General features: G+C 35.4%; 3 protein-coding genes across 6 annotated transcripts in view; 1 reads left to right on the top strand and 2 right to left on the bottom strand.

Annotated features, from left to right (window-relative positions):
- LOC120623719 (bestrophin-4) overlaps positions 1 to 9,010 on the bottom strand; it is a 37,179-nt gene extending 28,169 nt beyond the window's left edge. The window contains exon 1 of one of the 2 annotated variants that reach the window (XM_039889910.1): positions 8,558 to 9,010. In XM_039889910.1, the coding sequence (XP_039745844.1) occupies positions 8,558 to 8,628 (71 nt within the window). In that variant the 5' untranslated portion in view covers positions 8,629 to 9,010. The remainder of the gene's footprint in view (positions 1 to 8,557) is intronic. The other variant, XM_039889909.1, reaches the window with a different exon arrangement.
- A 1,059-nt stretch (positions 9,011 to 10,069) lies between these two features.
- Positions 10,070 to 17,304, top strand: LOC120623747. The gene is made up of 9 exons (XM_039889955.1): positions 10,070 to 10,464; positions 10,672 to 10,743; positions 10,820 to 11,070; positions 11,791 to 11,939; positions 12,081 to 12,267; positions 12,905 to 13,072; positions 13,936 to 14,121; positions 14,476 to 14,571; positions 15,049 to 17,304. Exons 1-9 carry the CDS (start codon positions 10,371 to 10,373, stop codon positions 16,606 to 16,608), a joined length of 2,763 nt encoding a protein of 920 aa, XP_039745889.1. The 5' UTR covers positions 10,070 to 10,370; the 3' UTR covers positions 16,609 to 17,304.
- Positions 17,305 to 18,696: 1,392 nt separating this feature from the next.
- The window catches only part of LOC120623662, a 36,985-nt gene continuing 32,521 nt past the window's right edge, over positions 18,697 to 23,160 (bottom strand). For all 3 annotated transcript variants that reach the window (XM_039889823.1, XM_039889824.1, XM_039889822.1), the window contains exons 13-14: positions 22,571 to 22,762; positions 18,697 to 18,995 (exon numbers count right to left, since the gene is read on the bottom strand). In XM_039889823.1, the coding sequence (XP_039745757.1) occupies positions 18,904 to 18,995; positions 22,571 to 22,762 (284 nt within the window). In that variant the 3' untranslated portion in view covers positions 18,697 to 18,903. The remainder of the gene's footprint in view (positions 18,996 to 22,570; positions 22,763 to 23,160) is intronic.

Genomic DNA, 23,160 nt, shown 5'->3' with positions numbered 1-23,160 from the left:
TTAAATTTATAGTGAGATCAATAGTCCCGTGTGAAACCGAAACTTAACTTATTTTGACTAAGTTGGCAATAAAGCTATTTATATATCTACTTCTGAGATAAACTAGTTCTAACGAACGAAAGGCTAGTGGGCAATAAGGAATTTTTTCCGGGTCAAGAATGTCCTAGAAAGCTGGAACGCAGCTTTACACCGTGCAATATACTTAACTTGAAATTCTACTCAAATAGTTTGCAGCCACAGCCACGATCTATTTAAGCGAACCTTCGGACAATTGGGACCGACTTGCGTTGCATTATTTGGCCAACTAAATTTCGATGCTCCCGTTTTTGCTGGTTTAAAATTAAGATAAAGAAACAAGCATTATCTAAAACCCTTTCTAAACCCATTTTATATTTCGAAGATAGCATTAGTAATGGAGTTGTGTCAGATGGATAAGGCTGCCCATAAGAGTTCGTATTTAACATTTCGTTAAAGGGACTCCAGAAGGGTGCAATTCACTTAAGTTTAAGATAGAAATCGATATAATAGATGATAGAGATAACAAAATGTTACTGTGTCTTATCTGATATCTTTTTTCCATTAATCGATGCCATTATTCAAGATTAAAGTCTATAAAAATGTGAGCTATGCACAGTTATTTTGTGATTCGATTTACACTTTTAATTACCGTAGCTAAGCAACATAAAGAAGTTTTTTGTATTTTTTATATTTCTTGTACGGTACTCGTAGATGTACCTACTTATCAGTTCTAATAAGACGAGATATTTAGATACTTTTTCAAAAATATTACGAATGGAAACTGTAAGACTGTAACCTCACTTTCTTAACAAACAAATACCGTACAACAATTCAAATATAATTTTCATCATAATCAACTTATCATCGGCCTACTACCGGGTACCATCTCATAATCGCAAGGGTTTATTTAAGCCGTGAACCATCAGGCTTACCAAGTGTGGATCGGTAGACTTCACACGCTTATGTAGAACTTTTTTAATTGCCTCCATCAAATAAGCACATTGCTCCGTAAAGTTAAAGGTTCGTGCCAGGGATTGAAGTCATTGCTACCCGAACGGGGGTCCAAAACTATATCAATCCTACAAATAAATGTATGGTAAATAATCATTACCAATATTATTGACGTTAATTTATTTAATCACCCAGCTGTTCGTTTTCGTGAATTTGTTTATTATTCTTTAAAAGTTTTGGGTATAATTTACGATTATAACAGCCTGTAGATCAATTTCAATTGGCAATAAGCCAAATAGCATCTACAATACTACTTCAATTAAGAGTTGATAGGTAAGACTCTCGATAAGAAGAAAAAGGCTGTTATACTATTTGCTACATTTCTCTAGGATGTAATAGCACCGACAAAAAAAAAACCTAGATTTTAAGAAGGTATTTAAAGGCCTTTAAACCTGATAATAATGACAAGAGCCTTGCCGGCTAGTCCTATTCAAATTATACGAGAATTTGTGAACGATGATGAAAAAGAAACACTATTTCACGCAAAACATACAACAATACAAAAATAACAACATTTTGGTTTTAAATGCCGCAGATCTTTTCAAGAAAAGACTGATGAAAATACCTGCGACAAGAGAGCTGGTTAGTGCCATGGCAGAACTAATAACTATAAAATATATCTGCACGTCTAAGAGTTCTTCATAATGTTCTTAAAGGCGTGTGGAGTCTATCAAATCTTACATGGCCAGTGTGGTGGACAATACCATAAACCCTTCTCTTCTGAAAGGAGATCCGCGCCATGTAGTGACTTTGTTTAAAATCACGATGGTTATATTATATTGCTATACATACATATAAGAACATTTATCTGAAAATAAATAGACATAAATCCACCAGATAACATAGTTAAGTAGGTATAATATTACACAAATTACTACTATGACAACAACTGTCATTCAAAGACAGATAGAAAAAGTCCTTCAGATGACAACTTAAATGTGGAAAGGGAATTAACTTGCAGTGATTTATGCAGTCAGACTTTTTTTCAGATACTTTAAAAGTGAAGAACTTCTTTGATATTCGTGAAGTTATTCGAAGATAGCGGATGGAATTGTTGCACAGGCAATGACATATTGCTTGCAATCAGCCCTATTATGAGTGATTCATGATGTACACTTTCTTTTCGAACATTACTTTAATAATGGTTAGTACAACTATTTATTACAATTCACCTGCAACCTCTACTTCCTCGACGCAATATGACATATAACTAAACTAATCAGTTAATGGAGAAGAAAGATGGGCATGGGAACTCCATCATAAGACGAAGAACAACCATCGAGTTCTTGCCCTATATTTTTGTAAGGAATAATATTCTATTCCTATAAATAAATAATGACGATATGGATGGATTTATTTTGTCAAGGAATGCCCTAAACGTATTTGGTGGCACCATGGCCTTTTTTTAGATACAGTTAAACCAATATTTTTTATATTTACGTATGACGGACCATACAGTCAGCACACGCGGATATAGCAGCTAGTTGGCGTTTTCTCTTCTGGCATGCTTTATAAATACGATTTTTACAGGCAGAATTTTTTTTTTTTACGGAATTGACATATATCGCAATGCACTGACGTAAGCACTAAACTAAACTGCTATCCTTGAAATGAAATGAAATGAAAATTTATTTGTTCACATAAAACAATAGCAGATAAGGCGGAGAACTTCTGTTAAGTTTAAATCCTTACATATTAAATTGGCGTTTTGTAAGTAAGAAACACAAAGTAGTTTTTTTTTTTAAATATAATATATTAAATATAATCCCTACTAATATTATAAATGTGAATGTAAGTTTGTTTGTTACGCTTTCACGCAAAAACTACTAAACCGATCATCATGAAACTTTGTTCACATATTTCTGAAGGTATTAGAATTAATATAGGATGCTTTTTATCTCGAAATTAAGCTCAGTTCTTTTGGGATAGGGGTAGAAGGTGTTTGACAATTTTACACCATAACGCCGTCAAATGATAACCGGTACTTAAGAGGTTATACTGTCTGTTTAATCGGAAGACGGACGGAAGCCAACCCGTCATTTAAGGCTTAGCTATCCCAAATACATAAAGTGCGTAGAATTACACCTAAATCGAATGCCACATGTCTTTCGAAAAACAAAAACAAACACAGGCGAAGTCGCGGGCAACAGCTAGTATATAATATATTTATTTGATCGAACTATGAACCACTGGTATTTATGCACTTTTGCCTTCTTATAGCAATTTCATCCCTGTAATAAAAAAAAAAAACATTCGGACGGGAATCAATAAAATGTTTGAAGGCGCTTTGGACTGCCTCATGCGAGTTGACTTTTTCCCTTGCAAGAAGTTATTCAAATTTCGTAGAAAAAATAGTAATCTTTTGGAGCAAAGTCCGAGGAGTACCACGGTGAATACCTTAGATATTAAAAATGAAACTCCTCTAACTTAGTAGCCGTCTGTTTCGCAGTGTGTTGTCTAGCGTTGTCCTGAAGCAGCAATGACCTAAAGCGATTGACGAGCCTCGAGTGTTGAGCAGCTAGCTTTTCCCTTTTTTTGCAGTTGCTGACAATAGGCATACACCGTAATCGTCTAGCCAGATTTAAAAAAGCTCTAAGGAAGGAGTCCGGTACTAGTCCACCAAACGTTCACAAGTAATTTTTTTCGCTTGTGGCAGGATTTGGCCGGTTTGCCAGGGTTCAGCCTTTGCGATGAGCGTTTTCGATTATCGTACAGAATTCACTTTTCATTACAGGTAATGATTCGATTTAAAATCCCTTCACTATTGTGCCGGTTAAGTAATGTAACACAGCATACGAAGCGCGTTTGTCGGTCTGCTGCTCTCAATTTGCAGCAGACCGACAAACGCAGTGGGCAGCGACCCTGCTTTCTGAGTCCAAGGCCGTGGGTTCGATTCCCACAACTGGAAAATGTTTGTGTGATGAACATGAAGGTTTTTCAGTATCTGGGTGTTTATCCGTATATCATAAGTATTTATGTATATTATTCATAAAAAATATTCATCAGTTATCTTAGTACCCATAACAGAAGCTACGCTTAATTTGGCTAGATGGCGATGTGTGTTATGTCGTAGTATATTTATTTATTTAGTTAATTTATTTATTTATTTATTCATGATCTACCCGCCTTTCAAGCTTTTACACCTTCCCAATTTGCTTCAAGTGGACTAAAACAGTTTATCACTAGCACAAGTACTTTACTCAAGTTATTTTTAAAACGAATCTTTAGTAATTTACAGCATTATTATTAATATTCGAGCGTGTTCTACGAAATTATGTTTATGTGTTTCAGGCCATGTATAGTCTTAAGCTTAACTTCTTAAATTGTAACACATTTATATTTATCTATTTTTGCAATTTGGTTACTAAGCTAAAATTATCTAAAACCATTTAATAGTTATAACACCACAGTGCAGTGCATTTTCCTTTATGAGGCCCTAAGGTAAATTGCTAAAAGTGCATTGAATAGTTATTTATATATATCTCTTGCCTGGCAACCACTAAGGCAAACATTGCCTTCAAGGGGCACGTTTAAGGCTTACGACAAACGGTGGCCTACTAGCATATTATAGACTATTATTTTTAAATTGAAATTCAATTTAAAAAATATATCGAAAAGTGCGTACCTATATTCCATTTACTTACTTATCTCACAACGTAAATAACGTTTATAAGGAATATAACAAAATAATAAAAACATACATATTTTACACTATTTTTTCTGTCTTACAACAATGACCCAGTTAATCTATCCAATGTATTGATTGGTAAAAAAAAAAAAACTACAGAAATATTCTATACCGAGTGTAAGCGGTACTTTTTCATGCAGCAGAAAAATATCCAAATAGGTATAAAATAGTTGTAGCTGCTTTCTTCTAAATGCCCAAACAAATGTTTTTATTTTTATCATCGTGCACTGGTTCAATTATTTTGTATAAAGCCCAGTTTTTTTTTTTACTTTTCTTCTTTAACACTGTTTTTATATTTACTTTACACTAAACAGTAACCCAAAAAATGCCTTAATTATAAGACAAGTTAGAATAAATAAAGTATAGGCGTGTATATATACATATACAAGGATTGGTTCCCATATTAAAGAAAAGTATTTAATAGATCCGTGAACCCGAGTCAGCATATGAAAGGCCTTAATTTGTACATTCCAAAACATATTTTTTCATAATACTCGCTCCTAACTTGGATCTTGTGACATAATCTTAAGGCACGTAAGATATACAAAACACGAGTGATTTAGTTAACATTACCACACGTGTTTTTGTTTTATGATAAATATCCCGATTGAACTAGGTTCTTTCCTTGATGCAAGTTTATTATATACAGTATGGAGACAAATCATTCTTAATAAAACGGGTATTACAGTTTTTTGATGAAGAGTTTCGAAGACACACAACGGTACGCTTCAAAAAACTACATTAAATTAACCGTGATTGCTGATAGCATAAATATGCATTGTTTTCGCAATCAAGCAACATTACATCACGCCTGTACCCCTTGAAACGGTGAAGCAGGTGTAAGTATCAGGGTACACCCATATTTTATGTCATAGTCAGTAGTAGTTCCGACTGGAAGCTAGTTGTATCACGTTGTATTCGAGCTTGATGGACTTGTATAACAAAAACTAACTTTTCCCTACGTTCTTTTTTCGCGTTTATTACGGTTTTTAAAATTCCGCTGCTTATGTTCCTTTCCGTTTTTCCACTCACTCTATGCAAAAAATTAATTCGATTGGTTGCTAAGTTAGGGCGTAAAGTAATGACAACCAAACAAACAGACTTTCACATTTACAATATAAGTATGGATTTATTTACTTGATGTTATAACATTTATTAATAAGTCCGTTTTTGTTTAAAAAAAACAACACCCGGCTCCTTTACCGCGCTTACTTGCAGCTGACGCGCGTAATACCGCCTCAAGTACAAGGATCAACATTGCACGCCGCCGGTATCATAACGTATTATTTTTTTTAAATCACATTTTGGCTTTCGTTTGAAAAGAAAGAATTGCAAGTTCCATAGTTTTGTAAAAAAAAATAAAAGTTTGTGTATATAAGTTTTATTTAACTAAATAAGTATTTGAAAACTTCCTTCCATGGTAAAGAATCCTAAGTGCCTGAGTCTGACTCCCGCTTACCCCATTAAGTTTCGTTCTTTCCGTCTGTCTGACTCGGACTCTCAGTCTGCGCCTTAACTCAGAAACTCTAAGTAGGTACTTGAAAGAGATTGGCGAGTGGATTGAAGATTGGCGTGCGTACATATTAATGTAATCTTATATCTTTAAACGAGCAATTCTTGGATATATATAATTGGAATCTCGGAATCGGCTCCAACGATTTTCATGAAATTTAGTATACAGGGCGTTTCGTGGGCGATAAATCTATCTAGCTAGGATTCATTTATATTGGAATCTCAGAATCCTTTATATTGGACATACGACTATTTTTTTAAATCGACTCATTCGCGGGAAGTCGCGCGGGTCCGCCAGTTATTATAATATTACGTAAAATCTTGATAAACAAAAAAAAGTAGGATGAGCTACACGTATGGCTGATTTTTTTTTTCGTCCGTCTCATGGCGTGGGGCTTTGTTTGATAGGTATAACAAAAATACTAAGGTTGAGTGAAAATAATTTGGTAAAGCTGCCGGTGCCGGTTACTAGATCTTTGTTCGTGAAACCGTTTGCCAAATATTAAGGTTTGTATTGCTAATTTTCCTTAGAGTCTTTAGTCTTAATAAAAATTATCAACCCATTACCGGCCCACCACAAGGCATGGATCTCCTTCCACAATGAAAAGGGGTTAAAGTCCACTACGCTGGCCTGACACGGATTATACATAGATACCCAATATAATTTCAAAATTATGTAACTTAACGCGGAAACGTTATAAAATTAAAACAACGTGCGTTAAAATTATCATTTAGCAATGACACCTCAAGGCATTCTTCTTGACCTACCTAGGTACTTATATAAACCGCTTAGTGGAAAATCTTAACACTCGGGGCGGCGCGAAGTCCAAAAATACTAACTAAATCGCATGCAAATTGCAAAGCATTGAAGCAACTTCATGTAAAAAAATAATCTGCTATTCCTGGATCAACTCCGTGTTCCGAATTTATTATAGAATAAGACGGATGTATATTTATTTAATTACGCTCAATAAATAGTTAGCTAAACTGGAATGCACTTGCGAAATAGTAAAATCGCCATTGCTATTGTGACCCATGCCTGTATGATGAAGCAGGATGGTGTATGAAAATTAAGCCTTATTTGCTATACTCCGCGAAAAGCAGGAGAATCTGTATGGTGTAATTTATAATTATTTCAATCCTTATACTCCACACCAAAAATATCTTCGGCAAGGTACCTACCCTCTACGCATGTTTCGCTCCGAAACCGGAGCATCCTCATGAGATGTTGACTTAACAATGTATACTTAACGATTATTCAGGAGTATAAGGATTAAAGAAATTTTATATTACACCATACAGATTCTCCTGCTTTTCGCCGAGTATAGCAAATTACCGCCTGCTTCTATCCAATAGGAAGGTAAGTCTCTAAGTACCATGAAGTAGCCTCTTCTATTAGAGGGCGGCATCATCGTCAACTGATGGACGTCCTCTGCTGGACAAAGGTATTTAGTAGGGATTTTCACATTCTGCCGTTTGTGACCAGAGGCTCTTAGATGTCGCCAATCACTTAGTGCGGGGTCTATTGCTACGTTCGCGGGTGCAGGTTCCCCACTCCGAAGACGTGAATGTCCATCGGTCCTTCGAGATATAACTTCAGTTGTGGAAATCGTCGTGGGGGTACTCTGTTTTGTCTACGAATCTCTACATTTTTGGTAACGAAGGGATCGCCTCATCGCCCGCTGAGAGACCGAGCTTTCTAATGATTTGTTAGGCGTATCATAATAATTGGATATAAAATCTGCAAATGCCATTGCAGATTGCTTAAGTTTTGTATGTATGACAGTTAGGTAGGTTTTTAGTTTAATTAGAATTTTTGCATACTATTGAATTAGTTGAGTATAGCATTCACAAAAAAATATCGTAAGACCAAAACTAAACTACATTCCAGCATATAAAGTCATTGGATTGTATTCTATTATATTAGGCTTCAGAGCCATAAGTTTTCTCTCGCAGTCGCACAGTCCGATCACTGCCTTCAGGCACTGAGGAATGCCCAGCAGCGTGATCGGCCAAAAGGACGACCTCTGGTTCAGCCGTGTGCTGTAACCATGAAGGCGGGTTCCGCATACGATTCTAACAAGGGGACCATTTTGGGAATTTCTAGATTAACTCTAGTCTGGGTCAGCCACGCTGTACCGCCTTTTTATACAGCGTTACGGAACGTAGAAATCCTATAGTAGCACAACATACCTAAGCACGTTTCTATTTTTTAACAGACAGTCACAAGATAATCGATTAAGTACCATCGGGTAAGATCGCAAGAAGCGCAAGTTGTAAATGATTATTATGATCGAGTAGAATAAAAAAAGAGAAGGTACCACTTACTTGGATAAAACCCTCAAAAATGTTCCAAAGCCACGGCAAGTAGCTACTTCGCCGGTGTAAGTTACAGTCATTTTGACGTGTTAATTAAAAAAATAATTGTAAATATCACAGATAAATCAACTTTCGATTATGTATAATTTTCTGTACATTTATTAACATTGGTGCTAATTAACCACTAACACTTGTTTCACTAGATTAGTTGTAATTGGGATTTTGTTATATTTCTAAATTCTTACGCGCTGTTTATTTTAGCTTTTGTTTCGTACCCACAATTCACAAATGTAGCAAATATGCACCGTTAAAAAACTAATGACAATTTTAAAAGCCACTAGTTAACGTTTTTCGTTACAAAAATAAAACTTCGCTCTGTCACTTAGGGCGTACAACATCACCGAAACAAAAACAAACCAAAACTGCATTGCAGTATGTAGCAGTTGTAGAACATGTACCATGTGATAGGCACTATGTTACAAACCGAACCACAGACAGACCTGATAAATAAAGGAAAATTACTCACCAAAGACAAAGGCAATCTGTTTCGAGGTTTAGCCATTCGCCCACATCGAATGGTCAATGGCCCCGCCTGAAATTGAATGATAGAGTATGAATGAAACACACATGAAAATGGAAATGAACAAGAAAATAAACATGAGCTATCTATCCCTATCACAACCTCATATTAAACAAAAAACGGAGGAGTCAGGACGATTTACAAATTACTCCGAAGAGAATACAATCACTAACTCGTGATAAGCAACACTGTGGCAATAGTAATCTTTTTTGGAAGTGACCATTGAATTAGAAATTATTTTTATAGAATCTTTACACTCAAGATATACAGTTACAGCACGAGCCGAAATAAGGCTCTTTTTATGAAGAGCAAAATAGAAACCCATGTTTTGAAAACGTTATTGATAATTTATAAAAGGTAGGTCCAATGGTCGGTCTCTACTTTGTCTATATCTCACATGCACCTATCTGAGATCTAAGGTCTAATTATGGAGGGTAGAGGTAAGGAGAGTCATCTGTGTATATGAAAAAGTGTCGTCAAAATGTATTAAATTAGGATGGCGCCACATTTGCATCAGAGTAACTCTTAAAAGAAGCGCCAAATATAAATATTGTTAGAGTAGGCTTGAAAAATAAACAAGGAAGTATGGAGATAAAAGGAAGTAAGGTTTTATTTACCACAATATTTTGTACAACGTAAGTTGTTGAAATTCTCAATAATTAACTACTTTAGTCGATAATGACATTAAATTTTTTAACTCGGCATACTTCAATTCATCTACGATTGCTACATTCATACCATACCCTGTGCATCCACCAGCGCCATTGTGGAGGATTTTTGAACTGTTATTTAGCGCAACAACTGGACACTTTTTCAACTTTTCTCCCATATAAGATGACTCTCCTTACCTCTACCCTCCATAGGTCTAATATATAGCTCAATCTCAGATACAGGACCTAAGGTCTGTTAATGGGTTTATACAAAGATTGGCCAAGTTGGCCAAATTCTTTAAATACTAGTGCTTGTATTGCACATTATTTATTTTTTAAGAAGTAATCATGTTCTCTGTGGTCTACTACAATTTCTTGGTTTATAATTATTATCTATCTGTATTCTTTAAAAAAAATCAAAAATGCCAAAATGGCTGAACAAAAGTTTGCTTTGTAGCGATTTTGTGGACGTGCTATTTCCAAGTTTAACTAAAGGAAGCTAAAAGAGAGTGATACAATTTACTTAACATGTAAAAAGTTTTTCGTTCTTGTTTAATGTCTTTTTAACCAGTGACGTCTACATTCTACAATCATGAGCGACATCGCTGTTGTTAAGAGCGAGATGACTGAAGTGTCTGAGAAGCCGGTTCCAGAAAAGGAAGAAATTAAATTCCCGCCCTTCCCTGGTATGCACAGTAAATTTTATTGCTATTATCTTCAGTCGTGTAAGAAAAAGTGAATATAATTTAAAAAATTTAATTAACTTTCCGTTTATGAGATTTTAATTAGACTCGATTTTTACTTTCCGATTATAAAAAATTCAGTATGTTTTTACATAAATGACAGTTTATTTTACTTTCATCGTTCTTACAAGACAAATAATGTTATACTAGATCCTAAAGAAGAGGACTTTGATGAAGATATACCAGAAGAGGAGAGAAATCATTACAAAACATTGTATAAAGGTGAGGTAATTTCATTTTAATCAACATAAGTTATATTATGTGGTAAACTTGATAGTTAATTATAAATTTTTTCTAGATTTAAACACTGTCACAGTTATGAAACTGCATTGTTCTGCCTGTGACAGGCACCTTGGCTGCTCAGCTCGGAATGATAATCGCATGCGTACCCATCCAATGCTGAGAACATTAGTTTGCCAAACATGTCACACATTTTATAATAGTGGAGAGTTTGAAAAAGGGGATGATGGCTCAGAACTATATTGTCGCTGGTGTGGGCAGGGTGGGCAGGTTTACTGCTGTTCAGCTTGTCCTCACGTTTTTTGTGCGGTAAGTTTTAGTACTTTATTTTTTCTTGCTGATATGCTAAACTATATTGGGTCAGCTCAATAGTCTTTTTCTTCCCTCTCTATCCATTTTTAAGTAAATTCCCCTTCACACAATCCTTCATCACTTCTTTGATTTTACTCTTCTGCCCTTTCACATATTTTAAGGATTCTCTTGGTAACATCTTCCCTATAAATCGCATGACCATACCAGGCAAGTCCTCACCTACTAAGTCAATACTACTTTCAACATATAATCATTCTTTACCCAAATCACCTGAATCTAAAAATTCACATTTTAGACGGATGAAACAGATGGACTCTTGTTTCATCCATCCCAATACTTGAAAACATTCCAGTGGTGGGATATAAATGTTCTTGAGGGTGATGTTGAAATAACAAATACTTCCTATACTTCTTATATAACTGCATTATTTCTATATAAGCACTTGATTCAGCCCACTCTAGGAGTTTTTTTGTTTGATCTCATAAATATTGAAAAGTACTCTTATGCACTTTAAAAAATATATTTCCAAAAAAAAACAAAACCTGGAGTGTGAATTTTATTTTAATTTTTGTATGTTGTTAAATTTTCAGCATATAAATTTTTTAAAGTTTCCAGCACTTGATCTAGTAATTATTGCAGTTTATTTTCAGACATCTAATTTTGTCCCCTGGTATTTATTAACTAACTACACTCATAAAAATACACATTTTGTTCTAGAAATGTATAAAAAGGAATTTGGGCACTCCAAAAATAAAAGAAATAGAACAGTTAGATGACTGGAAATGTTTTAAATGTAACAATAGATGTTTGTGGGATCTTCGTGCATTATGCTGGGCTGTCATCCGCTACTGTGACTTGAAAAACAAGTTAGTTTGTATTGTAACATTGAACATAATATATAAAATATCATACAGTGGTTTTATTTTAATAGCTAAAATTAAATTAATATTTTTTATTGAACGAAAATTGTGATTAGTATAAATTAAAAAAAATATTTTTCATAATAGAATTACTTATGAAGTAGAAGATCCAACAATAAAAGAGGCATGTCAAAGAAGTTGCGCACAAGACTATTCAGAATGTTGTAAGTATAAGGTTAAAAGAAAGGAGAAACTAGAGAACAAGAAAAAAGAAGGTGAACAATCTACTAGAAAGTCTACTACAAGTGTTTATAAATTACCACCAACAATACAGGTAACTTCTGATTGATAGATCTGAAGATGGAACCACACTGACTTAATGTGCTATTCATTATGTGTCTTATGCGTTTGCCTGCATCAGTGTATAGTGTTTATTCAATGTGTTAAATACCAAAGAAGACAAATATGCTGTTGTGTAATAAAAATAGCCCACACTTCACCCACTTATTTAATAACTTGCAGAGATAACAATGTAGTGCTGTCATGATGTGCAAGAATCATACATATCATTTTCGGAACACATATTTTAGTTGTTGCATAAAGAATAACACATAATGCAGTGTGGGTCTACCATTAGTTTATTTATTCAATCCAACCCAAAATCAAAATAGAAGCTGATTTACAAAATGTAGAAATCTTAGAACAACAATTTTTCCACATCTTAAGTTTCTCAGAAAAAAATAGTAGGTCTGCAAAATGCTTTTGCGTATTTTCTTTCATTTGGAGGTAAATAAAAATTTTGTTTTTCAATGACTGTTACAGTTTGTTTTCTCAGGTAAAAAGCATCAAATTGAGGAAGATATACATGAGCACATTGTACTGAGTTATTTGGCAATTCAATCTAGACTAATTTAATATAACTTATAAGGCCGAAATTACTGTTGAGAACTAAAACAATGTTTGTTTTGCAGGTGAAAAAGTTTGCTTCAATTAATATGGAGGAACCAATAAAAACAGAAAAGAAAGCCCAAAAACGGGCAGTCAGTCCTAAAAACAAAATTGCCATAAAAAATCCAATTTCACTTAATAATAAATTGATCGGCCAGTTGAACATGCCTTCAACGCCAAAAAAAGTCAGAGTGAGTTCAACAGCACCATTATTTTATTAACTACCCACCTATCTGTCACTTGTGACTTCAATTTTCAAATTTGTTTTTGAAGAATCTTTTATTTTATTTTGCTGTAATGTATCTGTAATGTATGCAAGTTATTTCCATTCTAAATTTAGTTAAGATTGGTTATGCTTTAGGCTGCCCTAATCAGTTTCTATGTAGCGTGAACTTTTAGTTATCCGTCGGTAAAAATAATAAAGCTTAATTTATACCATCTAAATTTGCGAATAAAGTTTCAATCCTTATGCTAGTACTTCTGTTAGTTCTTGGTTATTGTGATTATTAATAAATTCTTAGTATTAGTATGTTAGTCCTTATGTTAGATGGATCCCATAGAATGGCTGAAAGCCGGCTCCATATCCTTCCACACTTTTCTGTCTTGGGCAGCTTTCATCCATTCCCTCCCCGAAATGTGGATTATATTGTCAGCCCATCTTTTCTTAGGTCGGCCAAAATTCCTTTTACAGGCTTGTCCTACCCATTTTTTTGAATTGTAGACCATCTACTATCTTTGCACCTGGAGATGTGTTCGGCCCATTGCCAGTTCAATTTAAGGGCATGGTATAGAGCATCTGTTACTTTTGTTTTATTTCCTATTTATCTTTCTAAGTTTTAGGATGCTTCTCTCCATGACACTAAAAAAAAGTACTAAAAAGTGTGTGTATATCCTATCCTCCACGATGCAAGCTATTTCTGTGCCGACAAGATGGGTACAGTGGTTGAGTTGAACATAGGTGACAAACAAACAGCCACACTTCTGCTTTGATGACATTATTATGGAATAATCATTTTATAATAATCCTAATATTTTTTTCATATAATTGTTTCAGATGAGCAATTCTCCTGTAATTAATCCTGTAAGATTTAACAATGATAGAAAACTTACACCTAATTTCGCCTGCTATGCAAGGATAAGACCCAAGGGGCCACAAATGCCTGCAATGTTTAATGGTTTCAACACACCTACAACTTTTACTAACGACAATATAAATTTATCATTAGAAAATCTAACGCAGGTAATTGTATTTGTTTTTTGGACCTTTGAAAAAGTAGATCGAAACTGCAACGTTTCCTACTAGATGACGCTACAGTCGCTATAAGACTGATGTGAAAGGCATATACTAATTTTCGGCAGCGACGGTAGGAGAGCCGTAGCTTAATTGATGGAAGCGCATGTTCAAATCCTGTCGATTCCGAAAATTTTTATATGCATTTAAAATTTATAAAATCACATTATCTGTGTTAAAGGATTCTTTTATTTTTGTTCAATTAAAAAAAATATTAAATTGATTAAGTACAAAAGATTGCTAAGGGAATCCGCTTAAAAACTTTGAATGAGACTGTTAATGGTGAAGTTAATTTTATTACAGGGTTTGGATATGTCGGCGATGGTTGCACTAGCGGGCCCGTCTCAAGACGATGATGTTGTATGCACTCCTGATTTTCCACTGGAGCCTTTGTGTGAAGTAAGAATGTCCTTTTAATTTAAATAAAATAAAGACTTGTGAATTTAAATAAAATGAAGTGCTTGACTGTCACTGTCTGTGCCTTGGAAGATGCCTATTCATTCAAAGGAGCCCAAATTGTATAAAAAAAATGTTGACATAAAAGGACTGACCTTTTTATACAACAAAAAAGCAAGAAATAAATATTTTCTACAACTATTTTAAGTCGGTGCAATGTAAAATGTAGAAAGTTGCCATATATAGATCATATACTTTGTAGAACATATTTATTTCGAGGTCCTGCCCACTATCTACCTACCTACTAGCTATCACCGCTTCAATGCAAAGAAACACACGCGTTATTCTTTAATTAAGATGCAATTTTTTATATTCTTGGTTTTTATACGCATTATAAAATCGTTTGTGGTTGTAAGTAGCGGCAGTATTTCGGCGAGGACCTGGAAACCAGCTAATGTTAACGGTGGTATATTGTCGCAGGTGACCGAAGACAATGGCGATGACGACGTGCAGTGCATAACGCCGGGTCCGGTGGTGGCGCCTAAGCCAGCGCCTGTGGTGCGCCCCGCGGTTTTGCCCGACCTCAACCCCGAAAACATCATCCAGATGACGGACAACGACGTCACCGTCAACTCCACCACCGGCGGCCTCAAGTTTAGGGTGGACCCTCAAACTCTGTCGTCTAACAAAATGTATCGCCTGCCTGACGGCCGTATTTTCGCTATCAACGCCAACCCTAACATGCCGGGAGGGTATTCCGCGACGATAGTCGCCGTGACGGACAGTAATCTCAGCAAAGTACCTCCTAAAGGCACGACTTTCGCCGCCAAGCTGAGCGCTGTTCCTTTGACATCAACGCCTCCTCCACTGAAATATGGTAACCGCCACCAACCTAGTCGCAATGCGAAGCGCAGCACTCCCAAGTCTTCCAAAGTTAACAAGAGCACGGAAAAGCCTTCTCGTGTCTGTGACTTGAATGTTCCCGTAGAATGGTATCGATATAATCTTGTGGACGCCATCGACGCTCTGGAGTATTCTTTGTCGAGGTTGCACCAATTGAAGAAGGACGCGACCACGGTTCATTTGCGGACACGTTCCATGAATGAGATGCGTCTGTTGCACCGTTCATTAGAGCGCTGCATGGCCACTTCGATGACCAGATTTAAAGAGATAAGAGACAATTTAAACAAGGAGTATAAACAGTATATTTCTAAGAAAAATGCTGCCAGCAATGTTAACAACAGCGATGACGATGATGTTGAAATATTGCAAGAAGATGACAATGATGACCCAATTTATATAGATGAAAACTCATTGGAATCTAATCATAATGACAATCAGGATATCGACTTGACTGTTGTGGGCAGTAGTGACTTCAATGACAGCAGTGATAAATCACTCGACAAAAATGACCTCTCGAAGGATCCTCTAAGTATGGATCGGGCACCGAGCCCAAAGGATAAAAATAACGAATCTAATCGCCGACGTAATAAAGAGAATGGCGCTGGAGATTGTGAAAATGTAGAAGATGTTCTCCAAAACGATTCTAAGAGCAAAGAAGATGATAAAAATATTTTAAGTGAAAAGGAAGATAATCAAGAAGAGCGGCAAAATGACGATGACTCAAAATGTAAAATGTCGAGAACTGATATGAATGGACAATTAAAAAAATCAATAAATGCACTTGAGTCAAAAAAGATTGCAAAATTAGATGAAGAAAATATTTTAAATGATAATTCTGATAGTGAAAAAAAGCCGATTGATGCAGAGATGAGCCAAGAAATGATTGAAGATTTGTTGAAAGACGATAATGTCAGCAACGGTGACGACGATTCCGAAACTGTTGATAACACTGCCGTCAAAGAGGATGACGTCAGCAAAAATGATGACGCAGCCCGCAATGAGGATGACGACGAAGCTGCCGGAATCGTTGATGAAGTTACCGGCAATGGTGATAAAACGGCCCAAAATGGCAATGACACCGTTCATTCCTTAGATATTTCGGATGAAATCCAAGATGAAAAGTCTGAAAAGGACTAGTGTATAAATTAGCTAACTGAGTAAAATTATGCACATTAGGGTAACTCCTTTAGCTAATAAGTTTATAGAGTGGTTAAAATAATAATGAATATTACATTATAAATAAAAAAACTTTTATGACAGAGAAAATAAAATAAAACAAAGTAAGGATGGCCAGGGAAAAAGTCTGGATGACAATGTCGTTAAATACTATTTTTTTGTGATACTTTTTGATTGTTATTTGTTAAAATTTAAATTGCACTTAATTCATATTTTTTTATTTCATCTCCTGTTATATTCTTAATTTTAAGGTAACCATGTAAATGCTAGTAAATCGAATATGTATAAAGGTTATGTCACATTTCTTTTATAATATTTATATAAAAAAGTACAATTGAATTTCATAACATGGATAAATGGTTTAAACAAATGCTGCTATACATTTACATTAAGAATAACCTCGCTATTAAAGGTTAAAGTTATAATATAGGTAACTTTTTAAAACTAAATGTACCGACCTACTTTTCAGAAACAGACATTTCATTTTTGCTATTGTTGAGATATATATATATATATTACATACAATTTATACAGGTACTGATAATATTGTACAATTTCAAATACATTGGTCTTTAGGAAATGATTAGTTTGTACTGACATTGAATGGTATTTTTTACTTTTTGTGTCGCGTTAAATAAAATATAAATATCACTAACAGACTTGTTTCTTAATAGTAGAATTTTATGAACCTATTTTTTTAATCATGAAATTGTGTATCGTCAGCAATAAACTAATTTGACTCTTTAGTCAAATAATAATAAATGGAAAACCTAATGAAGCACGGTCCGTCAATTTGAGCGTTTTGTTACATAGGGACACAGCGATTTTATCTGGTCTTAATAACCATCTCTATTTATTTTTGGCTATGTAAAAATAATCTTTTCATACCTCTCGCTCGACAATGCCTTATTACATAGCCTAGTGTTGAAAGGTCAAGTACGTCAATACATCCTATAGGCTTAGTTAAGTAATGTTGTACTTGAGTCCCTAAGGGCTTTTATGATTTGAATAAGGAACATTGCGCACGGCGTATCTGATTAAAATGTTTTCATTTTAATACTGCTATCTCGCTCTTATGATGGCGTCCCTGTCACTCACCAGTTCGCCTGTGAAGGCAAACTATATAGTATAATTTGTGAAAAAATTCTACCGAAACATGATTTTATTGCCTAGTGAGTTTTGAGAAGTCGATTATTCATCTCAGGGTTAAAACTGACTTCGTTTTGGGTGCCCCTAAATCCATTGTTTTGCTTGGGATTTATCCCCGGTGCCCGTAACGAAAGACATTGCTTTATCCCCTTTTTGAACACTGCTAATATGAGGGATATTGTGAAAGTCGCGTTAAAATCAGTACAGCCGTTCCAAATCGAGTTTATTAAACTAAACTACTAGTATGCGTAGCCCCACACACACTTGACCGGACTTTTGAAGTAACATTAATTAGGTATAATTATGTTACTAATGTTATAAATGTCAAAGAGAGTATCGTTATTTTGTCCTTCCTAAACGCCCTAACTAAGCAATCAATAAACTTTATTTTTGACATAGAGTTAGATGAAAAGACAGATAATACTTCTTTTAGCAGGGAAACAAACTGATCCGGATTTATAAAAAAACAAAAAACGCTGGCAACGGCTGGTTATCTATCTATATATAAATATAAAAGAGATGTGTGGGTATGTTCCGTATAGGCTCCGAAACGGCTGGACCGATTTCCATGAAACTTTCAGGGAATCTCCGGATTGACCTGGTGAGTAATCCTGTAAAGTTTGGTGACGATCGGAGCACTCCTATTTTTGAACTGTCAAACTGTCAAATACAGCTTTTATTTACTATGATGATATTCTATTGTTGGGTGTAGATAATGATCTTCACCCGCTCAAGAAGAGAATAGAAGAGAATGAATACGGAGAGAAATAAATGATTTAATATATTATGAGTCTTAAATTTAAAATTTAATGATGTAAGTTTATTGTTTAAATAAAATAAAGCAAAATCTAGCCCAGCGAAGCGGGCTGGGTACGCTAGTAAGTCAATAAAACATAAAAATAGGCTTAAAATTTATTCAATTACAAATTCTTAAATTAATGAAATGCATTGCAGAGTAGGCGTTAAAATGTAGAAGCTAATAAATAAAACTGATTGAATCAGATTAATTAGTCAAGAAATAGTTATATCACAATTGTGTACTTATTAAACTTATTTTAATATCGAAAAAATAGTAAAAAAAACCAACAAGATACAAATATTTTTGACTCAATAACGGAAATGTCCTTTTCTCGAGCGTTCCTCGTGATAAACCCGCATCGGCGAGTAATTGCCGTTCGATCCGCCATTTGTATTCAATCCTGGAACGAGACAAACGATATGAAAATTATGTAACACTGTCACACGGTAGTTACTTATACACAGCAGAATAAATGAAATGAAATGAAATATATTTTTAATTAATTTATTTTAATTAAAAATATATTTCATTAATTGACGGACAAACAAGATGGCCCACCTGTTGATAATTAGAAAATTTCAACTATAAACAGGGCAAAAATAGGGAGGGCATGCGAGGAACTCGTCCTGCAACGTTCTATCCATCAACAGACCGGAACAATACCATTGCAACAATGCTAATCTGCGGTAGAAATAAACATGGTGGTAATTAATCTCACAAAAAGCTATTACTTTAGAAGAGCTTTTTGTGATAGAAGTAATAAGTTTTTATAGTAATCTAAAACTAAATGCAATCGGGCCAATTCCGCTGTAAACAAATTTTTAAACTACACGTAAGTTGATAGATCTAAAAGTAGTGCTTTGCCATCCTTTTCACTATGTCTTTTTTTGTGAAAAAGGACTTTAGATACCTTCCAATCTTAGACTAGTCTTTTTAGTTTAGTATAGAGATTTGTTTTACATAGAATGAGCACCTTTAAATGTCTGCAACCTGTATAAAAATCATTAGGTAACTGTTATAAAAAGTTATTGAAACTCAGAAAAACTATAAGCTATTACGAGGTATGTTAACTCAAATGTACTAGAAATTTCTAGACATACATATTAGAATATACTAAACAAACAGTAAGATTATAAAAAACTATGATATTATTTACATTAAGAATAAAAAACTGATCTTGTTGACTACCTTCGGGTCGATTCACTATGTGGAAATTATGTGGAATAAAAAAATCTTTAAACTGACAAAAATAATTTGATTGAGTTCATTTATATTTTTATTAAGAAGGAAATCATGCAATTGCTCCGTAAAGAAGTTATCACAGACAGAACTTTAAGTTTACTAATCAATTTAATCAAGTGAGTCAGACAGTTTTTTAAGTTTCAAAAATCATGCAATTTTTTGAATTAAAAGTAATCTAAAAAAGTGCATCTGCTAATATTTCACAGGTGCCATTTCTACTGTTTCCCTACATACCTTTGCCATTAAGTTGTCCATCCACTGTGCATGCTTTATATACAAATTTGAATAAATTTTGTAATTTTTATTAAATAAAACAGCCAATTATGCTATAAATAAACACGAATAAATTTTCATCTCTTAACAATTAATGACGGCCGAGTGGTGCAGTGGGCAGCGACCCTGCTTTCTGAGTCCAAGGCCGTGGGTTCGATTCCCACAACTGGAAAATGTTTGTGTGATGAACATGAACGTTTTTCAGTGTCTGGGTGTTCTGTATATTATATGTATTTATGTATATTATTCATATAAATATTCATTACAGTCATCTTAGTACACATAACACAAGCTATGCTTACTTTGGGGCTAGATGGCGGTGCTCATTGTATAAAAATATATATATATATATACGTTTATTAATGTTTCAAACCTTATCTTATCGCTAACGTTAGGTTCTGTCTCGTTAAAACGTTTTTCTATGGACACAATCGTAAAAAAATCGCAGTGTCGAGGTTTCCGATGTAGGGCATATCCTTTTCAAAACCCCAAACAAGCAATAATTAAGAAAAAATATATTCTATGGAGAATATTGACAGGAGACTGACGTGTACTGGAGTTTTGACCAGGGTAGTCACTAGCAAACACAGATTTACTAAACGAGTTATAAATAATCTCTTAGGTAGGGTGCTTTTTCACATATAACAAGTGCATTCCATATATCACTCGAGTATCTCAGATGCGGCGGGGGAATGATAGCCTGGAAAAAATTATAGTTACGGGCAACACCGAAGGCAAAAGACCTAGAGGCCGGTCCCCAACAAGATGGGCAGACCAGCTGAAAAAATCAAATTCAGACCGCTTCTATCAAATCGCGAAAATGGCCTCCAACAGAAGTCGATGGAGACAGTTTACCAACGCGAAGTTGAGATCTCACCAGGACCACGATCTTCAGTGATGAAGGAACGACCATAGAGAGAGAGATCTCAAATGCAACAGGTGGCACGAAGAAGTAGGGAAACCAGGGTTTTCATTAATAGCTTAGGACTTAGAAAACTGAGACCATCAAAAGGAACAAAGTAGTAAGCAAATCTTGCAGATGTCTTAGAAAGGAGAGCGGACCTACAGATTCGGCTGAGATGCGATGGAAACTGGAAAGATCTCAGTATTCGACACTAATCCACAAAACTACATACGTAACATTTGTCATTATCAAGGGGAACGCATAGTTTTACCCTGAAGCTAATAATAAGTCTTTGCGGCAACCAGTATTATTTGGAAACTATATAACGTTTTTAGGTATTTACGTTTAAGTCAATACCTACTGAATAACAGTAATTCCGAGGATAGACACCATAATGTAAAAAAGTGCTTCAAATAAGTGGTATAAAAGCGGACGATCGTTGAGACTGAATCAGTCTGCTATGAGGGCGAACTAAACTTCTTAGTGAAACAAGTGATCCAATTTAACACCCAAGGACCGCAGCTATGATTCTGGACTAAGGTAAACTTGCGACTTTTAGTTTGTTTTGTGAAACCTTCGACTGAAGAGCTGATTAAAGTCTTATCAGAGCCATCAGGTTCTCATTTCAAACCCTCGAACCTTGGCACGCAAAGGATACTGAGCGATGTTACACACCGAACTGCTACCACCCTAATTACTGGCTGCATATTGCTGACTTGCTATTTCCTAATTCATGTCACTATTAAATTGTCGATCAGCAATATGGGCCTATAAAATCGATACATTTTGCGAAATCTAGTTAGTTCTTATTCTTCAGTCGAATTGGTGCCCAACTCCAGACCTGGTTTCTGCCTGCCGGTTGGCTTTTAGCAAGGATTAAAGATAAGGTTACTCCGGCTCGAATAAACCCTTCATTAGGGTTCCGCGACTCGTATAACCCCAGTAAATAGTAAAGCGGTTAATGTGGATATTACAAGTTTACAAATTATATATGTAACTAGCTGACCAGGGATGAAAAATCTTACTCACATCCTGGGGTAGCTGGAAGAGATCTCTTATAGAGATAAGCTTTCCTTTGTACACTTCATCTTGTGTTCACAATCACAATTTATGGTACATAAATAATAAATAAATAAAAATAGTTGTTGTCCGTTTCTCAGACATACCGAATATGCACCCAAAATTTCAAGAGAATCTGTCAAGCTGTTTCGAAGGAGTTTAACTACAAACAAACGACACGAGAATTTTATATAAAGTGGTGTTAAGAACAGACGGTGTTTTTTTTATAAACACCGAACTTTCCGCTCTAAAACAGCGCAGTCAGTACGTGCATCACAACTACGTGTAGCAACGAATTTGGAGCACGGTCGAGCAGAGTTCAAAATGAGCGAGTTACGAGGGATTCAGTACACGGCGTTACATATACTCGCTGCAAATTGTACATAACGCCTCGTAACACCGATGAGTATCTTATGCCTGCTTGATGCATACCCTGGTCTAAACACAGCTTCTGTCTTGGGGAATCCTGAGAAAGTAAGAGTGAAAGTAGCATTTACCCTGGAGCAGGTGACTGGGCGGCGCGACGGCGGGCGAGGCGCAACGGGGTGCTAACAGCAGGTGGTAGAGAGCGAGGTAGACTGCGGCCGCCGCTAGCGATACAACGCCCAGCGCGCGGTACGCACCGCGCAGCGACGACAGTGGCTGTTCCAGCGACACCATGCCACTGACAATGGCCCCGATACAGCGACCTGCACACAATATTACGTACTTACATCACGGAGTAGAGATTCCTTTTTTATTTTTTTTTACAGTACCACCAGTACTAGTATTATTTATTACACCACCTATCCCTATCTATGTTTTTGCCTTTGATAAGATAAGGCCACCATTTTTTTTGGTGTTTATATAATATAGAGTTTTTACAAGAAGAATAAAAGAGTATTCGTTCATTCATACGTAACATTAGCTGTTGCCCGCGCACATCTTTTTTTTTTTTACAAATCCCGTGTAATAGTCATATATCAGCATGGCGGTAGGTACTTCCCCCGACAGCTGTCACAAAAAGTTCCAATACTTGATGGCAGTTAAAATTAAATAGGGTATAGCCCTTTTCTACACGACACAGTACCGGAGCGCTTAATCGCTT

This window comes from Pararge aegeria, chromosome 5 (genome assembly GCF_905163445.1).
Source record: "Pararge aegeria chromosome 5, ilParAegt1.1, whole genome shotgun sequence".
Classification (NCBI taxonomy): domain Eukaryota; kingdom Metazoa; phylum Arthropoda; class Insecta; order Lepidoptera; family Nymphalidae; genus Pararge; species Pararge aegeria.
This window is presented reverse-complemented; position numbering and strand designations above follow the sequence as displayed.

Excerpts from the sequence above, each read along its gene's own strand:
- LOC120623747 (XM_039889955.1), top strand. The coding sequence starts at position 10,371 with ATGAGCGACATCGCTGTTGTTAAGAGCGAGATGACTGAAGTGTCTGAG. Across the intron at positions 10,744-10,819 it reads TTACAAAACATTGTATAAAG|ATTTAAACACTGTCACAGTT; the intron begins GTGAGGTAATTT and ends AATTTTTTCTAG. Across the intron at positions 14,122-14,475 it reads CATTAGAAAATCTAACGCAG|GGTTTGGATATGTCGGCGAT; the intron begins GTAATTGTATTT and ends ATTTTATTACAG.